Genomic DNA, 20,021 nt, shown 5'->3' on the forward strand with positions numbered 1-20,021 from the left:
TTGGCCCTCCAGATACTGGGACCAATTGCCACCCTCTCCTGGCCATTGGCCATGCTTGCTCGGGTGATGGGAGTTGTACTCCGACAACATCTGGAGGGCTAAAGGTTCCCTATACCCGTGCCTCTCTTGTTTGCAAATTAAAAACTCTGCATGTAGCCAGAGGTAACTGACCCTCCTTGATTCAACCCCACTGAGGAATCTACCTGTGCCCCTTGGCTGCCTTTACCTTGTGCAATCCCAGTGGTTGCTGTAGGTCATAAATTTTTACTGCTGGCCAGCTGCAGTGTTTGTCCCTTTGACCTTCCCTATCAGGGAATTCCACAAAGCCTATATATTCCACAATCTGTATATGTACTTAAAGCAGCGCCCAGCTCCCAAATTGCAAGCTAAACAAGTGAATAAAAAGAAGATTGTGGATTGGTAGGTTTGGGGAGTTTCCAGTTTTTCAGGCCTCCCGCCCCATTAAATCAGCTAGGCTCCCCAATACAGGTGAAACTCGAAAAATTAGAATATTGTGGAAAAGTCCATTTATGTAAGCAATTGTTTTCATTAGCTACTAGAATTTAATATATGAGATAGACTCATGACATGCAAAGCAAGATATGTCAAGCCTTTGTTATAATTGTGATGATTATGGCATGCAGCTGAGGAAAACCCCAAAATTGAAATTGTTAATTTGGGGTTCTCATCAGCTGTGCACCATAATCATCACAATTATAACAAATAAAGGCTTGACATATCTCACTTTGCATGTCATGAGTCTATCTCATATATTCGTTTCACCTTTTAAGTTGAATTGCTGAAAGAAATAACCCTTTCCATGATATTCTAATTTTTTGAGTTTCACCTGTAAGTTGTGCACAGCATTTTCTTTAAGGGAAATGTGGAACGGAGAGCTGGCGTGACACAGTGGCTCAGATAAGAAGCAGAAATTCCCAGGTGGACATTTCTAACACACAGCGGTGCTAAAACAAAATTAAATTAAATTAAAAATTAAAAAATTCCTTCCAGTAGCACCTTAGAGACCAACTAAGTTTGTTCTTGGTATGAGCTTTCGTGTGCATGCACACTTCTTTTAGGCTTAGGCAGTCTGTTATCCTTTCAGCATTCAAAATGATCCCCGTATTGCAGTTGGAAGGTTAGGTCACATCCTTACCATACATTTAAAGCACAAGCCTTTCCCCAAAGAATCCTGAGAACTGTAGTTTAAGGGTGCTGGGAATTGTAGCCCTGTGAGGATTCTTGGGCGGAAGCCATGGCTTTTAAAGTGATATAAATGTGCTTTAAATGTATGGTGTGGATGTGGCTTAAGGCTGAGAGGGTCGCACAGGGTGGTGGTGCCCACTTGATATTCTTGCACCCCAACTTCTGTCTTCCCTGACCATTGGTCGTACTGGCTATGAATTGTCACATTGCTTACTCCTGGACTAGCTTCTTGCCTAACCATGTGGCTCACTGAATGAGTGGCAGATGTGAGGTTTTAAATGGGGGTGGGGTGGGGGGGTCTTCCTGGTTCATATGTCACTTCTGTCACTTGCTGAGTGTCCTTAGGCTCAGTAACACCTTTTTAGTTGAATTATATGTTTCTAATTGGGGCAGGATGAAGGGCAGTCAACACCCATATTCACTGGCCCATGTTTTAAAGTCAGCTTCAGAGATCCTACTTGTGTGGTCATTTCTAAGATCAGTTTTGGCTGACAGATGCTAGAGATAGGGCCTTCTCAGTGGTGGCTCTTATGCTATGGAATTTCCTTCAGAGAGAAAGATGCATCTGGTGCGATCAGATCAGGATTTTAAGGATGCTTTAAAAACTTTTCCTGGTTTTTAATTAATAGTTTTGTTGTACAGTATCTGCTGCTGCAGGTTTTTTATTTTTTTAGTTTCAGTTTTTGTTGGTGACTATTGAATTTAGTTGTGTTGTGTTTTGGCCTTTTTATTGTAAACTGTATAAATTCCATAGGTAGGACATTATTATTATTATTATTATTATTATTATTATTATTATTATTAGGCACAAGGAAAATGTGATCTTAAATGCCCAAACTTCATTTTTAATTCTGTTCTCTCTCACACACAAAACCAAGAGAGCTGATGTAATACACATAAAACACCATGCAGGGTTAATATCTGAAGAGAGCTCTAAACTTGCCAAGAGACTGGTGTGCACCAGACACCAGTAGTAAAAGCTCCCAGGGAGGAAAATCCCAGCAATTTGTTTTTCATAAACTTGCATGCTACTAGGTGCCATAAGGATTTTATATACAGTGACTCTCTGTTCTCATGGAACAATCAAATGGATAAAACTTCACTACTTGGTGTCCTGCCCCAGTAATGACTTGCATCAAAACTATGTTTTGTTTGCTCACAGATGGTAACTTTTGGAATGTGGAATCTTCCTCTCTTTTACAAGTGAACTGTTTTTTAGGGGTAGGCAGACTACTGGCCAGCTAGATCTACTAATCTGTTTGTGTTTTACTAGGAACCTGAAGTTTGCTGGATTGGGGTGAGGGATATACATGGATTGTTCACACATTACACTGGAAACAGGTACAGATGCCCAAGCATTTGTGTGACTGTGGACTTTTTGATTTGTACAGCTCAGCTATTGCGTACACAGACTGTACACTTGCTGAACATTACATGTGAGTAATTCCATGATTGCACCATGCAACTGTTTGTGTACCCTTGTTGAGTGCAATGTGTGAAGATCTCTGCAGTTAGAACGGGGGGGGGGGGGAGGCATGTTCCTGTTTGGCAGGGGATTGGACTGGATGGCCCTTGTGGTGGTCTCTTCCAACTCTATGATTCTATCTGAAGAAGTGTGCATGCACACAAAAGCTCATACCAAGAACAAACTCAGTTGGTCTCTAAGATGCTACTGGAAAGAATTTTCTATTTTGTTTCGTCTATGATTCTATGTGGCTCTCCAGATATTGCTGGAATGCATCTTCCAGCATCCACGACCATTGACCCCCTATATCTGGCGTGTCAAAGGTTCCATATCCCAGAGTTGGAAAAGGGTGTGTGCCTGAACACATGCTGAGCAAAAGATGTTGCTGTAGTACCTGAGCTGAGCTTGCAGTTATTTTGCTTACAATTCCCCTATTGATTTTCCCTTAAGCTTTCTCTCCTCTGAAATAGCCAGGATCTTGGATCCTATCTGATTCTCTGCAGAGCATATCTGTTTTGAATCCCGTCTCAGGGGAGGCTCATCCATTAGGGCAAATGGGGCAGCAGCGCCCCACCAATTTCAGTCTGCCTTCATCCAGCCTCCACCCGCCTGCTTTCTTCCATACAGCCAGTTCAGTGTTACAAAGCCACATCCACATCATACATTTAAAGCAGCATCATGCCACTTTAAACAGCAACGGCTTCAGCCAAATAATCCTGGGAATTGTAGTTTGCTAAGGGTGCTGGTCCCATTACCTCCTGGCAAATAGAAGGGGAAGAAATGGAGGCAGTGAGAGATATCACTTTCCTGGGTTCCATGATCACTGCAGATGGTGACAGCAGTCACGAAATGAGAAGACGTCTGCTTCTTGGGGAAAAAGCAATGACAAACAGCATCTTAAAAAGCAGAGACATCACCTTGCCGACAAAGTTCCGTATAGTTAAAGCTATGGTTTTCCCAGTAGTGATGTATGGAAGTGAGAGCTGGACCACAAAGAAGGCTGATTGCCGAATAATTGATGCTTTTGAATTATGGTGCTGGAGGAGACTCTTGAGAGTCCCATGGTCTGCAAGAAGATCAAACCTATCCATTCTCAAAGAAATCAGCCCTGAGTGCTCACTAGAAGGACAGATCCTGAAGTTGAGGCTCCAGTACTTTGGCCACCTCATGAGAAGAGAAGACTCCCTAGAAAAGACCCTGATGTTGGGAAAGATGGAGGGCACAAGGAGAAGGGGACGACAGAGGACAAAATGGTTGGACAGTGTTCTTGAAGCTACCAACATGAGTCTGACCAAACTGCGGGAGGCAGTGGAAGACAGGAGTGCCTAGTGTGCTCTGGTTCATGGGGTCACGAAGAGTCGGACATGACTAAACAACAACAAAGGATGCTGAGAGTTGTTGGGAGACCCCTTTGGCTCTTCCTCAGAACTACAGTTCCCAGAGTACTGTGGGACGAGGGATTGACTGTTAAATAGCTCTGGGAATTGTAGCTTTCTCAGGGGAATAGGGGTTTTCTAATGGTTCTCAGCACCTTTATCAAACTACACTTCCAAGGATTCTTTGTGGGAACCCATGATCGTGTAAAATAGTATCATAGTGCTTTTAAATGGATTGTGCAGACGGGGGTCTTGTTTTTTCAGTGGAGGCTGGTCTGTTAGGGCAAATGGGGCACTGCCCTACCATTTACAGACCCTTGGAGTGCAGGAAGACCAGTACTAGAAAGGTTATTGTTTTTTAACTCCTGTTTTGCTTTAAGCCTAGATTGTTGTTGTTGTTGTTGTTGTGATCTTTTTGTCATTTTTCAATTTACTGACGTGTTCTGTATTTTATATTTGAATCTCCTAAGCCCCGTATTTTGATGTTTTGAATGTTTTCTGTAAGCTACTTTGGGCACAGCTCATTGTGGAAAAGCGGCATTTAAGTAAACTCAATCAATCAATCAATCTCAGTCTGCCCTGAGCCACCTGCCTGCCTTCTTACTTCCAACCAGCCCCATTTTACAAGTCTTTTCTTAACCCTTGCAGGACTTAGCAGGGAGGAGGATTGTGGCAAAGCCAGAATTTGTTGACTCTGCCCGTAATGGACTCCTGCTCTGCCTTTTGTCACCCTCCCTCCCTGCTGCCCAGCCCCTTCCAGGGAGCACCAGTTCCCACTTTGTCTCTCTTCAGGTTAACATCTTTTCCTTTCCTTTCCTTTCCTTTCCTTTCCTTTCCTTTCCTTTCCTTTCCTTTCCTTTCCTTTCCTTTTTGCTGGATTTGCAGAAACTTGGCCTTGATTAAAACCACATGTCTTCCCTGTCAGGGTTTCCTACTAGGAAGTGCTACATTTGAATAGATATCTACCGTAACTTCTTTTGTGTTTCAACATGTAGCTGGTGGGGCAATTCAAAGTGGATATGACAACCTCTGAGATTCACAGCTTTGTCATTGACAAGAAAGGAGTTTGGGGAAATACCTTCTTTATGCATACGCTGCTGAAACGACAGCAGGGTGGCGAATGAAATAATGAATGTGGTGTTATATGCAGAATTAAAAAACCCATTAATTTTATTCTTGTAAAACCGGCGATTAGGACATTGTTCAGTTCAGGGGACTTTTTGTGAGCCTTTCCTGGTGCGGATGAGTACCCACTGCTTTTGGGCAGGATTCACCAACTGGTGCCCTCCAGAAGTTTTGAACTAGGAACTCCCTTCAGCCCCAGCTGGCATACTGATGAGGGCTTGGGGGGGGGGATATGCCAATGCAGAGGCAAGGCATGGTTGTGGCCAGGGACAAAAATAGGCACAACAATGAATACGCCTCATGCCTTTTTATACAGTAGCCTACATTCCAGTGATGCAAAAAACAAGAGGTTTTTGTGTTCATGCACATACACACTTCTCCATTCAGGTAAATAAGAGGCCTTACCAGCCAGGCAAGACCACTCAAGGAGGGTTTGAGGCAAACCCAGAGCGGATTTGGCCTGGGGTGGGGCCAAAACCTGTGCAAAGTCCCATGGGTCAAGTGGAGAGGGCTGGAGTCAGCCCTCAGGACTGAGCTTCCCCACTGCTGCAGTCAGCTGTAGTTTGGCTTCTTACCATGTGACATGTGAACCAGGCCAGTATCTGTTTAGACTGGTAATTCTCTGTTGTTTTTACAAACATTTTTCTTGATAAAAGGGTCTCCTTGAAATGTGTTGGGAACCATCTGTACTTGTGCAGCTATCTTTTATTATAAATTTTTGAATTTTTTAAATGACTCTTATCGATCCCCACTGTTTGTGTTCCCATGTGAATCTGCCCTGAGCATATCCAGAACCAAGGAGGGAAAAATTATAAATGATAGCAATTCTGCACAATTCTGTAAACACTGGAGGTATTATAGACACGTGCATGACTCTGTGATTCTATGAGGCATAAAAAATGATTGGAAGGAAACAGGGTGTATATTACTAGCTAAAAACAGAGCAAGGCCATTATTTTTCTTAATTTGGATTGAAGCTGGTTTGGGGGGAGGTGCATCAAAATGCAAAATGCAGTATTTTAGAGTAAATGGGAGTGTGTTTAAAGGCTAGCATATGTAGAAACTTAAAATAACTGCATTTTGACCCAGGCCCTGTCCACCGGGCAGAATCCAAGCGGCTTGTTTGTTGCAATATTTGATAGGAAACTTGGAGTGTATCGTTTCCTGTGTGGTAAACCACAGTCCATTTGTTTATATTGACTCAACACCAAGAAGTAATATACCTCAATATAAACACACCTGGTTCTTGTAGATTGGTGCCTTCCAAAAAAGAGTAGCCTTTGCATAAATGTCCTCAGAAGCATGTGTTTTTATTCTTCTCCCACGGGGATATATTATTGTCAAAGCACATCTGATGAGGATAGGCCAGTCAGAGTTATTCCTGTACAATCTGATTCCTGCTTTATGCATGCGGAGCGGAGGTGACACCCACACCAGATGTGCAAAGCGCTTGGCTTCCCCCAAGAATGCTGAAAGTTTGCTGACAGAGTTGGTGCCCAAGGAGGGACTTGAACTTGGGGCATGTTGCCTTGTCTCCAAGAGGCTCAGTGGTAGAGCCTCTCCTTTGCATGCAGAAGGTCCCAGGTTCAATCTCTGGCATCTCCTTGTAGTGCTGGGACTGTTCCTTGGAGAGCGACTGCCAGTCAGTGTGCAGACAACACGGAACTAGATAGGAAGCTGCCTTACGTAGAGTCAGAGCGTTGGCCTGTCTTCTCCAAGGACCTCACATGCATTGTTCACTCATAACTTTGATCCTGTCAACAAGCCTGTGAGACTGAGAGAGTGAGTGTGTGTGTACCTGGCCTTATGATTTTCATGGCTGGCTGAGGGCGTGTGTGTGTGTGTGTGTGTGTGTGTACACACACACCCCCAACAACATCTCTAGGCTGGCTAGATTGAGAGATGGTTCTGGCCCAAAGTCACCTACTTAGCTTCATGATTGTACCTGGTCTTTCAAGGCCTTAAAAATTTAGGCTGATTTTTTTTCTTTTAAATCCCTCCAAAAATAACAACTCTAAGAGCAAAAATGCTCACTTGAGCCTTTTTTGTGTTTTAAAGGCCAGTTTTATTTCACAGCAGAACTTTCTCCTTTTTCTCTCAGTAGCAGGTCTCGGAAACATCTGGAGAGTTCATTAGGCTCCTGATGGATTGAAAACAGCTGTGTGCCCTGGATTAAATGCTCTGGGTGGTGTTCAGCTAACTTTCTCTCAGAGATAGACCTACTGAAATTAATGGGCCTAGCTTAGTCATGTTCATTAATTTCAATGAGTCTACTCTTGAGTAAAACTTTGTTGACTGCAACCCTCTGTCTCCTTGCTTTGTTCTTATCTCAAATCAAGGCTGGCACCAGGCTTCAGGGGGCTTTCTCCCTAGTATCCACCAGGTGGGATTATGCTTTATTTCTTTATTTCCCTTCCTTGAGACGAGCCCAGGGCAATGTACCAACAAGTATGTGAAGAAAATACAGTAAAACACCGCTCAAACATATACAGTGGAAACTCAGATTAAGTAGGCTACTGTCATTACGAATGCTTCGGGTAATTAGCTCCGCTAACCCGGAAGTAGATGCCCCTAGTTGCAAGAGGAAGTTGCGTGCTGGCGGCAGCAGCAGGCCCCATTAGCGAAAGTGCGCCTCATGTTAAGAACGGATTCGGGTTAAGAATGTACCTCTGGAATGAATTAAGCTCGTAACCGGAGGTACCACTGTATACACTTACAGACTTCTAGCATATCAGGACAAACAAAAATACCTACGTTATATGAAGCATCATCTATTAGTTGCTTCCAATGGCTTGTGAATTCATCTCTCTGTTTGTTTCCGGCTTCCCTGACCCATAAGACTGAATTCTGATATTTCTGAATTCCTGTTTCTCCCTGTCCCTGGTTTTATAATGCTGCTTTTCAGTTTTTAGAAGGTTGCATCAAACTACTGGTAAATGTTGCTCAGAATAAACCCATAAAGTTAATGGACCTAACTTAGCCACATCTGAGTAGAACTAACTTTGGAGACAACCCATTATGCTTCTTATTGCACATTCATGATGATTTGTACTCATGATGGCTATCAGGATAGTCATATGCAATCCCTCTTCCAATAAAAGTTTTTGGGAGCTGTCCCACTGCTTCATTCCCAGTCAGTGAATATCCTTCCAAAGTCCTGTATTTTTTAATACCACAAATATTCTGGTTTATGTTTATTTCACTCTTGTTGTGCCGTCGCTTCTCCGGACAGCAATCATGTGGTAGCATTGAGAGAAAAAATCACAGGACAAACTAAAGCAGAATAACTGCACTATTATTGTTGCAGAAGACCCCTGCAATAAGACACAAATCTGAAGGGGCGCGTTTGTTTTTATATCATTTTTCTATATTGCATAGGTTGTTTTTTTTTTACAGTAAGCAGTTAAGAAATCCTTTTAAATAAATATGGTCCAGGAACAGCCATAGCTATCTTTCAGTGTATGCTGAGTGGTGGCCCTCTAAAATTTTCCACAATACCCTGAAGGGTGGGAATTTTTTTTAATAGTGGCTTGTAGCACTTCCCCTGGCAACAGCCTTAGGATGTTGGATACAGATGCCAGCCCTGATCTCAATTATTTACTGCTTGGTTCTGTTCCCCCCCCCTCCTTTTCTCAGCCATCTACAATTATGATGCCGTCCAAGATGTCGAGCTGTCCTTGCAGGTTGGTGATACAGTTCACATCCTGGAGATGTATGAAGGTAAGCAGGCAATGGATTACTGGGATAGGATGGGAGGGTTTCCAATTATAACCCTTCTCCGTTTACTCCAGATTTAAGAGTTAAATCTTTGGGGAAATACCCTAGAAACTAGGAAAAAAGAAGCCCAAAGGCTGATGCATAGACAAATGATATGCTATGTTAGTTCCAAAAAACAAGTGTTTGGCAAGCTCCAAATTAGATTGAAAAATATTGGATCAGCCATGTTTGTTCAGATATGGGAATATGGGAACATAGGAAACTGCCTTATACAGAGTCTGTTGGTCCCTCAGTTCAGTGTTGTCTAGAATGACTGGTAGTGGCCCTGTAGGATTTCAGAAAACGGTCTTTTGCAGCCCTAGTTAAGATGTCGGGGGTGGAATTTAGGAAGCTGGCTTATGCCGAGTCAGGCCATTGATCCATCATAAGAAGATAAGAAGAGCCTGCTGGATCAGGCCAATGGCCCATTTAGTCTGACATCATGTTCTCACAGTGGTCAACCAGATGCCCATTGGATGTCTGAAAGCAGGACCTGATTGCAACAGTACTCTCCCCACATGCAGTTTCCTGCAACTGATACTCAGAAACTGATACTGCTGCCTCCAGCAGTGGAGTTGGAGCATGGCCACCATGGCTCGTGCGGTCAACACTGTATTGTATTGTCTGCATCAGTATTGTCTACAAACTGATTGGCATCAGCTCTCCAGGGTTTCAGACCAAGGTCTCTCCAAACCCTGCTGGGGATTGTACCTGTGACGTCTTGCTCAGTGGAAAGAGGAGTTTAGTTCTATATCCATCACCACCATTAGCAGCAGTAAACTGAAACATCCTGACACAAAGCTCCTTTGGTAAAGCTAGCAAGGAAAACCCGCTGCTTGCTTAGCACTTCAGCAAGACAATTGGTTTCTTTTCACTTTGCGCTGACCTTGACACTGGAGATAGGGAGGCAGAGCCTATGTGTCAAAAGAGATTATGTTGCTGATGGGCGTATTTAAGAGAGAGTGTTTTTGTAGAAGATTTGAAATGTAGAAGGGCCCAAAGCATTAGCTGACCTTGCAAGTGGGGAACCGGGAGGAGGGAGAGAGACAGAGAACATAAAAAGATTTTATGAAAAGATTTTAGAAAGTATTATTAAGCAGATTTATTTTTCCTTTCTATTATAGGCTACAGATACAGTTTGACATTTGGTTATGGGTCACCACATGTAATGCCATATTAGCCATGTGGATATTATTTTAGTTCAATTTATGCACATCACACATGTACCCCAGAGACTTCTTCATTGAATTTTATTTCCATTCATTTCTAACTTCTCCTGACCCTATTGATATATGCAGTATTGATTGTACCCCTTATTAGGTTTTATGTAGCAAAAGAGTTTTCCACAAATGCTTAAAACCTATTATTTAAAATAATAGCAACCACAAAAATAATTAGAAATAACAGCAGCAACAAAATAATTTATGTGAGCTGGTTCTGGTTTGGACAAGCTAGTGATCCTATGACATTGTTCAATTCAGTAAGGCTTTCATTTATTTCAGCAGGCCCTGATTCGAGTTTCATTAATGTCTAATAAATCCATGCTTATAGCTTCTGCTGATTCACCTCTTCAGCAGGTGAACTGAACCCTTAGCCTGCAATCTTGTGAACACCCTTCCCTGCAAGTAGTTCTCACTGAACTCAGCCGGGCCTGCTTCTGAGGCAGATATGTCTAGCATTGCAGCTTTCTTGTGACATTTAGGGTTTCAGTCCAGTACACCACCTTTCCCCATCTTGGAGCCCAGGTTGTTGGAGTACAACTCCCATCATCCCTGGTTGTTTGTAGTCCAGCATCACTGGGAGCACACCAAGTTGGAGAAGTCCACTGTATACAACTACTTGGGAGTAAGCCCCATTGACCCCAATGATGCTTACTTTTGAGTAGGCAGGATTGCAGCCTACTTTGTGTTGCTTAAGGCTGTAGCCCTGCACATGCTTCCCTGTGATGAGCTCCACTGAACATGGTAGGGCTTACTTGCAAGTAACAATACATTGAATTGTACCATTAGAGGATCCCAAAGAGTGGTCTGCAGACCACCAGTAGTCCATGAGCTTTATTCGTCTGGTCCCTGGAAGTGAAAGTGGTGGTGGAGGAGAAGGCTGGGTCTTCCTCAGAGGAAGGCATGGTGAGAGATGGTCACAAGTGGGGAAGAGAACTAGTCAAGGCATTTGAAAGGAACTGAGAGTCAATACATGGGAATGAAGGAAGCATCAAGAAAGAGTGAAGGAAGCTAACGAGAGCCCATGCACAACACATTATAATTCCTAAACAGGCAGAAAAATCATCATGTAGTCTGCCAAGACCCTCAGCCATTTTCAAGTGGTCTGGTGGGAGGGGAGTTTGAGGACCACTATATATAAGGATCATTTTATATTTGAACATTTGATTTCTGATGATAAAAGCACATTTTCTATCTTTCTTCTTCTTTGTCTCCTTCTTCTTGGCAGATTGGTACAGAGGATACACTCTTCGGAATAAATCCAAAAAGGTACTTCATCTAACCTGCCCGCCCCATTCAGTTATGTGTTTATATTAAAATGCATCAGATCTGTTGTGATAATGCTCTTAGTAAAAGTTTTGTCACCTTTCTCTCTAATCTCTTCCAATCTTTGATGACAATGGTCAATAAAAATTTCCTGAGTGGTGGGGGCTCTTCAGTTTAGCAAAAACATGAATATTTGATACTGGGTGATGAAGTGAGCATTGTGAGAATTAGGGTGCCCAGTTGAGCACAATTTCAGTGTTAATTTAAAAGCCCCCACTTGTTTCAAAAGTAGGCTTCAGATTCTGCGGGAGGCACTGGGTGGAATCTGGAAGGAGGCAGGAAGCAGCGAAGCACAATTTGCAGTGGTTAGTGGGTGGAATGTCAAAGCCGCACGTAGCTCTTCAGCTGCCTTCAAGACTCAGAGAAGCAAAACAGATTATGCAGAATAAATTAAGTCTGTGATGGAACAATCTCACATTGTTGGATTAAGCAAAGCAAAACCTTGTTACTTCATGATGAACAAACTGTAGATATGTTGCTTGGCCCCCACCCCGAGACTGACAAACCTTTGATTAGAAACAAGGGATGTTTTTGGGTGGATGCAATGTAGTGAGATCACACAGTGGGCTGCACCCACATCTTATGGTTGTCCAGTTGGTCTCCTGAACAGATTGTATGCATTAAGCTCTGCATGCATGCGGTTGGGATCCTGCAGAAAACAGTTGGACAAGCATACAGAAAATCCTCTGGGCAGTTTTTCTGGGCATACCAATTGAAGTTATGTTGGTCTGGAGTGGGCCCTGCTTCCACATTCCTGCTTTCCACTTATTCGCGGTACCCACTTTTCTTGACTAAAAAGAGTTAGATGTGGTTGCCATGCAGAACATCCATTTCATGCAGCCATGTCAACATTTTTAAAAGGGATCGCAACCGTCAACAGCATTTCAAGATCTTGAATTCTGTTCCTTAAGGAAAGCTTTTGCATAATTGCATTTTCAGTTCGTGCCAGTGGGTATTTTGGTGGTAGATATAATTTCAGTAGACGAGTGGTTGTGTGTATGCCAGGAAAATGTAATAGAAGATATAATTCATTATAGTCTATGATACACTCTGTATGAGGAGATAAAGAAAAAATACAACCAGGCTTTGGTTTCACAGACTTACTGGCCTGCTTGGATAAATGTATAACCTGTAAGATAGCATTGTTTGCTTTTGCAGCTGAAAAATGTTAAAACCAAGCCTGTGCAGCCAGTAGGGGAGAAGAAGAATGTTGCTAGGTTCACACTGGAAGTGAATCAACTTAATTCCCAACACAACGATGGAACATGGTTTTCTGTCAGATTTCGCACTTCTCTGAATTTTGCAATAGAGTTCTCAGCTCAACACCATACCAAAATGATGGAGGGAAGGACTTGCAAATTTTAAGATAAAATAGGTTGTATTCAACTAACTTCTGCTCAAAGTAGACTCACTGAAATGGATGGGCCTACATTAGCCATATGTATTAATTTCATTTGGTGTGTTCTGAGTATATTTTACATTGACTACAACCCAATATACTTAGAAATGCTTACCTTAAGACAAAATTTTCATGTACTGGTAAATAGTAATGTTCATATGTATTTAAAAATTGAAATGTTTATATGGATTTTTTTTTAAAAAAAAATACCTGAAGATTAATGAAGAAACAGGACAGAACAGACTGGAAAGAAATTGATCTGTTCATCCCTAGCAGTCACTGGTTGGTACATGGTTGGTATGTGACAGGTAGCAGCAGCAGTAGTAGTAAATTTATTACGGCCATTGGCCCATATCAATATGTGGCAGGTACCTTTGCCCCTCCAGATGATCTTTGCCTCCACCTCCCATCAGTCCCAGCCAGCAAGTTCAGTGGTTCAGGGATGGTGGAACTTGCCCATGTCTTTTCTAGAGTATTGACCCCTCTCTTCTGAAACTGGCTAATTAACACATTTTTCTTGTGTGCATAAACTTGCTCAGCTGAACTTTTTGGCTTCTTGACAATGGTTCTACTCAACAAATGAGTCAGAATAGAAACTTAATGCACCTAAGTTAGACCTGTCTATTTATTCCAGTAGGTCTGCTTTGAGTAGGGCTAGCACTGGATAGAACCCAGTGTACTGTATTGGGTCTTTGTTTTTCAGTTGCCAGATTGCAAAAGGAGCAGTCTTTTATTGTGTGACAGCTTTCTGCTTTAAAATTCCATTTTCTAAGATTTGCATCCAAACTGTGTATGGACTGGAAAGGTTCCCTTGAATTTCCATGAAAAGCAGGCCAACGTTTGACAAGATAGCTTCTCTATCTTGGAGTGTGTCCACTGTGTCAAAGTGGGATAATCAATGCCTTCAACTGCTTTGGAGCTGTTTGCTTATTGACATTCTCTGCGAAATGCAGTGTCCCTGGGCCTCTTCTATGGAAATTATTGGCAAACATCAAACTTAAAACTACTGAGTGGCTGTAGGATTAAGCTTTCTGTGCTCCTCAGATCTTCAATTCACAAATCATTTGTCATCTTGGAAGGCTTCCTTCCTGTGGGATTTGTGCCTAATGCTGTTGGCGTCTGAGCTGTTAATGGATGGTGAGCAATTAGTTCCACAAAAATCAAATGCTTAAAAGGTCTTATAACTGACACCTGGCTATAAATTGCAGAGAGTATCAGAAAGTAGGAACGGTGGAAGAAATGAAAACTCTTCTTTTGAAGCAGGGAGGTGTAACCTGTGGCCTTAGGGCTGCCTCTGGCCCTTGGCCAGTTTCATGTGGCCCTTGAGCTAATTTAATGCAGTGGCTAGGAATGGGAAAAGAGTGAGAAAAGGAGTGAAATAAAGGGAAGAGAGAATAGTACCACCCACCTTAGTCTTTACTCCCCACCATCATCACCATTGGTATGTGGCCCCTGACAGGTTATCCCAGAGGGAAGGTAGCCCTTGAAAGTAAAAAGGTTGCCCATTGTTGAGAATTGTTGTTGAGAATTGCACTGAGAGTTTGTGCATATAGCTATTTTTTGCATGCATGCTGCTTTCCCACCAAACAAGTGTCTTCAGAAGAGGATTAGACAAATTCATTGACTTATAAAGCTAATCAGTATATACAGATAACGACGGGTTTAGGCGCATCCGGATGACTTGCTATCATGGCGCTGAACCCGGAAGTAGCCCCAAAATATCATAAAGGCATCATGAAAAGGGACGGAGCAGGCTTATGTGCTCCACTGATGCATGTGTGGGTCCAGAATATACCGGTAACCCCTGCGCAAAATGAGGATTGCTTGTGCTAGCCACAACGTCTGTGTTCTCAATCCACTGCTGAAGGTGGCATATCTCTGAAAACCAATTGCTGCTAATTGCAACTGGAGAGAGCACTGCACCCAAAGGTCTCCAAGTCACACACACACACACACACACACAAATATACTGTCTAACATAACATTTATGGAAAAACAAAGAGCAATACTGGCTTCCAATAAGTATTTGGTTGGCCAATGTGAGAACAGGATGCGCTCATATCCCCTTCCCTAGTAATTCTCAGGATTGTGGCGGCCCATTTTGCGGCACACTGAGTTTCTACTTTGGGGAAATTTCCTGTTGCAGCAGGGCTGTCCAAAATGCCTTCTAGATGTTTTTGGATTACAGCTCCTGTCATCCCTGACCATTGGCCATGTTGTCTGGGGCTCATGGGAGTTGGGACCAGAGGACCATACGTTATGCACCCCTAGAGTAGAGCAACTTCCATCAGTGGCCAGGGATGATGGGCACATTTTAAGGGCACCATGTTGGCTGCTCCTGTCCCATTGGGATTCCTTGATGTGTTTTTCTCCAGTAGTTATAGTCAGATTGGAACCCCTTCTCATAAATTCTGTAAATTAGGAATTCTCCTGTAGCCCCAGATACATTGATGTGAATTTTGCACATAAACAGAGGGATCCAGCTGTTAACAGAACGAGGTGGGAGGAATCCTGCAGCAATAAAATGAGCAGTGCCACTTCAGTTTCCAAGGAATGCATGCTCCTTTATTTATTTATTTTAATAATTCTATTATTTATTTATTTTTGTTTACAAAAGTATGTGTATTGTCTCTTTTTGCAGGTTGTGTTTTCTACAGATCAGTTACATTTGTTGTGAGACACGCATGTTCCTTTATGTACAGTTTTAGCAATCTGTAAGCTACTGATGATGAGAAGGAGGTTGAGATTTCACCCCTCCCTTTGCTGTTCTAGGTCTTCTTGTATATATGTTTGCTGTTTTTGAACACAGAGAAACATTTAGCTATTAGAAAATGAAATATTTCGGTCCATTCTGCTACCTTCATTCTCTTGCACGTATAGCTTTGGCCCAGATCTGGTGCTCCCCCACCCCCACCCCAACAAGCTGTTTAAAAATACTGCTGTGGTGGAAGTGGACATGTTACTCATTTCCTGGTGACATTGAGTTTGAAGGGATTAAAAAAAAATCTAGCAGTGCTCCATTCCAAAGAAGTTTAAAAAAACGCAACTCAGCAACTGACTATCGATCTGGAGATGTTATGTAGTCACTGGAGATATTCCTTTATCTGTGATTGCATTGACCAGAACACTGGCAAAAAAGAAGAAGAAATAAATTGAAGGCCAAGTTAATTAAGAGAAAGCAGGGGGGGAGGGGAGCAGGGCAGCTTAGATTTTTATTACTGTTCTAACCACTTTGGAAAATACTTATTCCCTCTGGGACACCTGTGTTATTATCCATGCAGGAGTGAGGCCTGGAAGAAGTTTGAGCATAAATTCATTCCGTAGCACTTTTGAGGGGAAGGTGCTTCTTTTTCCTACCCCCCTCCAAATCAGCACATTTATTTGTATCATTCATCTGGTTCCAATGAGGAATCAGCTCTTCATTGTCAAAAGTACACTTGCAAGTTAGGGAAAGGCAGGTCCATCAGTCCTATGTCCCCCATAAGTGTAAACTCAGTGATGCAGTTGCTGCAACAGAGAGGCCATGCCCCCAACCTTGGCTTATGTATCTCCCTATTCTAAGCCATGCGCAAGCAGGCACATCTGACTTTCTGCTCTTCTTTCTCTTCCGTCTCCTGCTCTTCACTCTCCAATCCTGCAACTTCTCCTGCCTCTGACTCTCATCTCCCAGCTGTTACAGGCTCCCCAAGTTCCCTGATCCCTGCTACCAAGCCAGTCTCCAACCCCCTTCTCCCATTGCCCACTCCTCAGCATCCAGCCAGTCTCTGACAGGGTATGAGTGTCATTCCTTAGCCTAAATTGCACCACCCTTGTTCAAGGGGCACAAATTAGCAGGTGGAGGTATTGGCAGGCTTGGTGGAGCTCCAAGCCTTCCAAAAGTAGGAAAAAAACATTTAGAATAATTTTAAAAAAACTTTTGGGAACTCTCAAAAGTAGCCCAATCAGGGACTGAGCATGTACAGTGACCACAGAGTGCTGAATATTTGGGAAGGAGATGGAAAATAGGGGGAGGGGGAAATGGAATGGAATCTCGTGAAGGTGGGCCTGACTGACTAACTAAAACACTGAAAAGGAGCACTACTTTCTGTTGTAGGTCCCACACTGCTGCCTGACGATTGGAGACCTTTCTAGATTAACACTGCAGACATGGTTCAGTAATGCATATGAGAGGATGTACTTTTAGAGTGTAAGAGTAAACTCAGCTTTCAAAATAAATTGATGGAGGTTTGTAATCTTGCGCTCACTTGGAAATAAGAACTAGTGTCTTCAGGTATTAGCCAAGTAAGTTTTACTCAGAGTAGACCCATTGGATGGTGTTCAATGCTACTCCTTCTCAGTAGACATATTGAAGTTATGTCTAACTTAGGTTCTTTCATTTCAGTGGGTCTATCCTAAGTAGGGTTTAGTTGCATATAACCCCTTGAATGAACCTAAGTTAAGTCATGTCCATAAACTTCAGTGAGTCTTCTCTAAGTAGAATTAGCATTGGATACAACCTAGAGGCTGCAATCCGAAGCCCACTTACCTGGGAGTAAACCCTACTGAATTCAGTGGGATTTAATTTGGAATAGATATGGTTGGAGTAGATAGGGTTAGGATATGTGGATACCAGTTTTCCCTTCCGTTCCCTTCATTTCACCCCCTTTTGTGTTGGGTCTTTTGGACTGCAAGCATTGTCTTGGTTATTAAAATGTGAGCAGCAGTTAATAAATCTAGGCACTTTAAATGTTAATAATAATAATAAAAGATTTACCATTTTCTCACATTATTAATTACTAATTGTACAATATGCACCAATCCCAAGATGTTGGTGCAATCGAGTACTTATTTTGATGGTAGAGAATTTTTACATTTATGTTCCCGAACCTCTGCTGTGCCTGTTTGTGATGGTGACTGCTTTATCTTCTGCCACTCAGTGATTGAATAACTCTTTGCCCTTTTGATGAAACGATTGTTTTTCCTTTGTCTCAGGGCATATTTCCATCAACGTACATCCATCTGAAAGAGGCAACTGTGCAAGATGGCGGGTAGGTCACCAAGACTTTTTTTGCGGTGAGATCTAGAAACGTGATCAATTCCTAAAATGGCGGCAGGGAGAAAGCACACTGTCCTGTGGTGATGGCAAGCTTTTGTGTAAAGAGGCCACATTCTGTTGCTTGAGTCATAATGAAAAAACAGTGATGTGGGGCAGAAAAATTTCCATTTCACCAGTTCATTAGTAACAGTGAATTGATTGCCAATTGATTGATTACTAAGCAAGTGCAGCAGTTTCAAAGATTTTAGCTCAGGGCTCATCCAATACTTCCATTTGTCCCATGATTTCCGGGCAGAGGTCTGAGAAGTTTTTCTTTTGTCCTGCCACTTTCCCTCAGACCCATGTCTGAAAATCATGGGAGAATGATGAAGGGTGGACGAGCCCTCAGTTGACTACAAACTAAGCATGCTAAATTATACATGCTAAATTAGATCATTCCCTTGAGCAGGGGTCCCCAAACTAAGGCCCGTGGGCCAGATGCGGCCTGCGCAAGCCAATTGTGTGGCCCCCGACAACCCGTCGCCCGCTCTTACCGGCGTGGCGCAGTGCAGTTGCCCATCTCTGGGTCGGCGCAGCGCCGGAAATAGCTTGTGCGCATGTGCAAGCATCATTTCCGGTGCACTTTCGGTTCTGTGGAGGCGCGTGCACAGGTGCACAAGCTATTTCTGGCGCCGCGCCAGAAGTGCACCAGAAAAAGCGAGTGCACACGATCCCCCACTGTCCAACCCGCCGCGCGATCAGTGCCAGAGGAACCGGCCCGAGGTCGGGTAAGTTTGGGGACCCCTGCCCTAGAGCATCAGAAAAGTTTTCGATCCATATTATCCTACTCTGCTTAGGAAAATCTCCTCAAAACCCCACATTACTGGGTATGTAGAAAATAGTATTATACGAAGTCGAGCCAATGGTCATTCCGACTCAATATTTGTTGGCTATGTCTGCATGCAACAATAAACCAGGGTTTCTGGCTTACCGTGGTTTGGTTTGGTTCATTTTAATAAATACCATTTAACATTGTCAATGTTGCAAATTCAATTAAAAACAGCAGTAAAAAATATTCTCCTAGGAAAATGGGGAAGGGAATATAGAAAACAGGAAAAACAAAGAGAGAGAGAGTGTGTGTGCATAACATCATATAAGAGAATACCGTACTGTGCAGCTCTCACAGTTTTTATTGGAGAGGAACCTTTGAGAAGATCTGACCAGTTTCTTTATTATTATTTCTAATAGGGAAGTGCTGGCTATTATTTCATTATCAGCAAGCCTGGATGGCGTGAGGATGCAGTGAATTTCACTGAATCAAATGCTGCCTGGCGCACGACAGCCACAGTTGTATCTAGGCTGCTGCTGGAGCTTTCCATGGTTCAGCATAAATGAGCAGCATGCTGGTATACATGCTGCCCAGTTGCCCCTGCTTTGCTCCTTTTCCTGGCACAAGCAGACTCGGCATGCCAGGAAGACTTGGCTTCTTGTTACATCGGAAGCAGGGCTCATGGTTTGTTTCTCCCCAAGAAAGCCATGATTCCTCGTCAACCTTAAATTTTGGCTTTGATTTTGGCTTGTGGACCGTTTTGGGTCTCTAGCTTGTTGTCCTGCTTCTATCAGAGGAAGAGTGAAGCAGGGATGATTGGACAGGATGCATGGCCATGTTGCTCGTTGGTGGTAAACCAGAAAAAGCCAGAAACTGGCTTATTGTCGCATGCAAATGCAGCCACTGTCTACACTTCCTGGCAGGGCCTCTCTAGGGTTTCAGGCAGGAGTTTTCCTATCACCACTTGGGGATGCCAAGGATTGAACCCAGGACCCTTAGCATGCAAAGCGTCTGCTCTTCTGGTTCGCTACAACCCTTCCTTAAGCTATGTCCATGTTGTGCCTTGCTTGCTTGCCTAACCTTTTATCACACCCACACCACATTTTAAGGCACATGGCTTCCACCCAAGAATCCTGTGAACCATAGTTCAGCAATGCCCAGCACCCTTGACAAACTACAGTTCCCATGATTCTCTGGGGAAGCAATGCACTTTAAATGTACAACGTGGATGTGAGCTACGTACGTGAATAAGTTTTCTCTGATTTCTTAACCCCAGTAGAGAATCCATAGACAGAATATTCAATG

General features: G+C 43.0%; 1 protein-coding gene across 3 annotated transcripts in view; it reads left to right on the forward strand.

The window, feature by feature from the left end:
- DOCK5 (dedicator of cytokinesis 5) overlaps positions 1-20,021 on the forward strand; it is a 155,170-nt gene that overhangs the window by 31,388 nt on the left and 103,761 nt on the right. For all 3 annotated transcript variants that reach the window (XM_033171850.1, XM_033171848.1, XM_033171849.1), the window contains exons 2-4: positions 8,809-8,892; positions 11,377-11,417; positions 17,845-17,900. In XM_033171850.1, the coding sequence (XP_033027741.1) occupies positions 8,809-8,892; positions 11,377-11,417; positions 17,845-17,900 (181 nt within the window). The remainder of the gene's footprint in view (positions 1-8,808; positions 8,893-11,376; positions 11,418-17,844; positions 17,901-20,021) is intronic.

This window comes from Lacerta agilis, chromosome 15 (genome assembly GCF_009819535.1).
Source record: "Lacerta agilis isolate rLacAgi1 chromosome 15, rLacAgi1.pri, whole genome shotgun sequence".
Classification (NCBI taxonomy): domain Eukaryota; kingdom Metazoa; phylum Chordata; class Lepidosauria; order Squamata; family Lacertidae; genus Lacerta; species Lacerta agilis.